We start from the raw sequence: 4,033 nt of genomic DNA on the forward strand, positions 1-4,033 counted from the left end.
AGAACTTAACGGGAGGAGTTGGAGCCAATGACACCGAAGGATGATTGTCAATATGCTTTCTACATGGAAAAGGAGATTGTGAACTATCACGACCTTTACAATTATTTTTCCAAATAGGAGGAACATTAGACGGAGACGATTTTATGATAGACTTATGATGAGGCGACGCTAATGAGATGGGTGAGCGACGATGACCACGCTTTTCATATGGAGTACTAATAATCAACTCATAATCTCGAGCTAAAGAGTAAGCGTGATCAAGAGTAGTGACACCTCGAAGGAAAAGCTCGCGCTTAAGATCATCTCTCAGACCTTGACTAAACCTACTCAAAGTTGTGCTCTCATCCTCAATTAAATGACATTTGATTCGAAATTCCTCAAATTGCGCGATATACTCGGTCACTAATTGATTTCCTTGTTTAAGGGCATTCCATTGAGTAAGAATTTCAAAATTATCTCGTTCTCGCTCACGAATCTGATCCTTATTCCTATCCCTATCCTTACGATCGGGTCGAAAGTATTTTTGATTACCTTGTCGACGAAGTTGTCTATTATGGGACACCTTAAAATTATTAACATCAATCGAATGAGGGATGTGTTTAAAATTTTTCGAACTAACAGATAGGGTCTTACTCTCTTCAAGAGTAGCGGTCATTTGAGTTTGAATAGCCACTATTTGTTGGGTGAGTGCATAGAATTGTGAGGGGTTCATGTTTAAGGTACTAGGGCGAGAAGTGACAAGATGACCAATATGTAACTACATGCAAAGCAATACTACCTAAATGAAATGCAATAGAGAGACCAATATGCATCAAGGACCAACGATTAAAACATCAATTTGAAATTCTCTCTCTCTTTTCTTCCCTTCCAAAAATGCAAGTTAATAGTGCTGATGCTTGTAAATAATAAAGCAAGGGTCCAATGCTTGTTAAGATCAAATGGTATTATCAAGATTTCCAATTAGGTAGATAAAAGAGGTAACAATGGCACATCAATTCAGTGAGATAAATGGGGCAACAATGGCAAGTCAATTCAATGAGTGACTTCAGTCAAGTGAAGTTTGAGGTCAAAGTTGTGATAGTAACAGCAACACAAAGAATCTAAGTGATGCACTTTTAAAATAAAACAGCAGTATAAACCAATGAGAATTAGGAGATAGCAACTCCCTGTAGTCTAGTTGCTTGAATTGCTAACGATTGGGCCTCTGATTTGCCTGTGTCAAATGTCTCCAGCTCCTGAACTCACGGTCATTGCATATTCTAAATTGTTGGCTTCACTGAAATTGGACAGATGCTGAAATAGAAACCTCTGTGTAACTGAATGGATTGCTTGGTAGTAGAGACAGTAAACTGCTTGATCAATGAAGTTGGTGGAAGATAGAAACGCCGGGGATAGAGGCGTCTGAGTGGGTGGGTGTCGGTGATAGAAATCTGTAGAATGTGTTGAAGAAGGCGGCAAATTGGATTATGTATATGGTTGAGTGTGCTGATTTGAATTGGATGCCTGGGTACAATAGATAATGAAGTGGTAGCGTGATGGTGATTAGAGGCGATGGCAGCAAGAGAGTGGTTGTGAGAGAGGAATCGGGTGAAACTGTGGGATATTTGATGTTAATGGATTGGTTATAATCGGGCTTGGTCGGATATTTGGGACTGGGTCAGATGGGAAGGGGTTTGGATCCTGTTATAGAGATGGGCCAGCTGGGGTTGGTGTTTGGAGAGTGGGCCTGGGTCGTAAAGAGTAGGCTGGGTTAGTTGGGCTAAATGGGCTTGAATGCTAGGGTTTGAGATTTGTGGAACAACACCACAATTTTTTTATGAGCAGCAGAAAAAAAACGAATTTTTTTTTTTGGGGCCGTGAACAGTACCCGTGAACAGTATTTTTTTTTTTTTTTTTTTTTAAGAAATTGACCAAAATACTAAACTGAAATTCTGTGTGAACAGTACCGCGATGAACAGAGGGGAAGAGGGCAAAACGGCTGCAAGCCAAATCTTTAATTAATCAAAATTCATCATCAACTGTCTCAAATGAGAAACAAAATAGAAATAAATAGCAGAACACAAACCCTAAAGAGAAGGGCTTGGGCCAAACCTACTAAACAAGCCCAATAACGAAAACATAAACAATAGTCCAAATAAAATATAACTAATAGTCCAAATAGAAAATAAATAATAAATGGATGTCCGCATCAACATCCATCATTGAAAATTCAAATAGATATGGGATGGAAAGTTTTTCCAAGTAACTAACTTCCCTAAATATCAAAGGGAATGAACATATGATGAAAAGCCCACCCAACTTTTTTGAATTCAAACTCTTTTGTTTTGATCCATGTTCTCATCTTACCTGATAAAAAATAGATTCAGGTCCAGATGCGTGTCATTTGAACTCGATTCAGTTCAGTTTGTGAAAAAAGATATGAATCATATAAGATATAAAAGCATATTTAATAAGGTTTACACATATTTATTCGTCTTCTATATATATTAAATGCTCATAGAGAGACAGAGATATGAAGCATTTTGCAACCGTATTTTTGCTCTATGAATGAAAATGAGCATTTATTTAACGAGGGTTACACATATATTCATCTTCTATATATTAACCTTCTTTACTAGTTAGAAGGTTTATATATGTGCAATGTTGTAGAACGTATTTGACCATGGTTATCATCTCCATGAATTGTTATTAATTAGAATGAGATGAAGCTGGGCTACTTTAAAGATGGGTATACTTATTGCAAAAATGAAGAAATTTGTGAGATCATAATTGAGATCCCCAATGCCATAAAATTTAGCCCCTTTTTAGTTTTGTTAAAATCAGATTTTTTTTAAGTAGATTTTGATAAAAGTTGATAAAATGTGTGGTTGAAAAGTTTGTAAAAATTGTCAGCAAATATGTGGTTAAAATTAGTTGTTGACTTTGACTTAGGTTGACTTTTTTAGCTAAACCGAACAGGGTTGATTGTGCTTTAACATGTATGAAGATTTCTTTCTCCTACTTTTATTTGAATAATTATTCTATTGTACATTTTACTTTGTTCATAGATCTCTTTCTATTTTTATTGCAGCTGTTATGCGTTCGGATGGCTTCGAATATCTTAAAGAAAATTGCCCGGCCTTACAATCAGAGATATTGAAGACTGTGGCTGGTTGTGAGGAGGATTGCAGCAGTGGCGGTGGCAAGTCTCGAAGTGTTTGGGCTCAGCTTTCTGATGGTGGTGATACAAATGGCAGGAGGATAAGACAGCGGACATGATTATGGTTTTAGGACACCCTGTAAAATGAAGATCGCATCTTCAAAATCTGCAAAAATATGTAACAGAAAGGAAAGTGTTTCGTAGTTCTAAAATTTCATTGCTGATAGCAGTAAATTGGAAAAAGTATCATATATTAGGTTGTTAATGTGAATTGAGGTTAAAATGTGTTCTAGTGGGTTGAATTATATCGGGATTTGTTTCCAGATAACACTGTATGTTCCTCGTGACAATTTCTGCTATCGGGTTGTGTAACTGTCATTTTAATGAAGGATAATTTTTCTGCTTAGATCTTTGTTTGATATATTTTTCTGTCGTTTTTACCGTCATTTCGGTATTGTAACATTGTGTAACTGCTATTGGTCATCCCTTACCTTGTATGTGACTGTAACCTTAAACTGAGCCAACATCATTTTGTTCCGATTTCTGATACAATCTTTCAAGTGCAGTAACTGATTTCCTTTGTTCAATCTGTTGCCTGCATTTTCATTTACTAACTGTTGTTTTGATGATTGCTAACGGTACAAGTCCTCATAAAGGTGTATATGGCTGTCCGGTTTTGAGATGGCTCGACATGCTTAAATTTTGTTAAAATTTAGAGTTCCATCTTAAGAGTAGTCAAAACCTTATAAGTTGGTTTATGTTTTCATCTTTATTTGATGTGAAATTTTATCCTTTAACATGCTACTACAAGATGATAGTTCATTTGAGCAAACTAATTTTAAAATTTGTGTGTTTACTTGTTCGTTGAAATTTAATGGGCTCTGATACTATGTT

The 4,033-nt window shown here is 36.2% G+C and overlaps 1 protein-coding gene across 1 annotated transcript in view; it reads left to right on the forward strand.

The window, feature by feature from the left end:
* LOC111412310 (BTB/POZ and MATH domain-containing protein 4) overlaps positions 1–3,545 on the forward strand; it is an 11,330-nt gene extending 7,785 nt beyond the window's left edge. The window contains exon 4 of the mRNA XM_023043185.1: positions 3,071–3,545. Within this exon, the coding sequence (XP_022898953.1) occupies positions 3,071–3,258 (188 nt within the window). The 3' untranslated portion in view covers positions 3,259–3,545. The remainder of the gene's footprint in view (positions 1–3,070) is intronic.
* Positions 3,546–4,033: the final 488 nt, after the last annotated feature.

The sequence above is a fragment of the Olea europaea genome, chromosome 16, assembly GCF_002742605.1.
Source record: "Olea europaea var. sylvestris chromosome 16, O_europaea_v1, whole genome shotgun sequence".
In the NCBI taxonomy this organism is placed as follows: Eukaryota; Viridiplantae; Streptophyta; class Magnoliopsida; order Lamiales; family Oleaceae; genus Olea; species Olea europaea.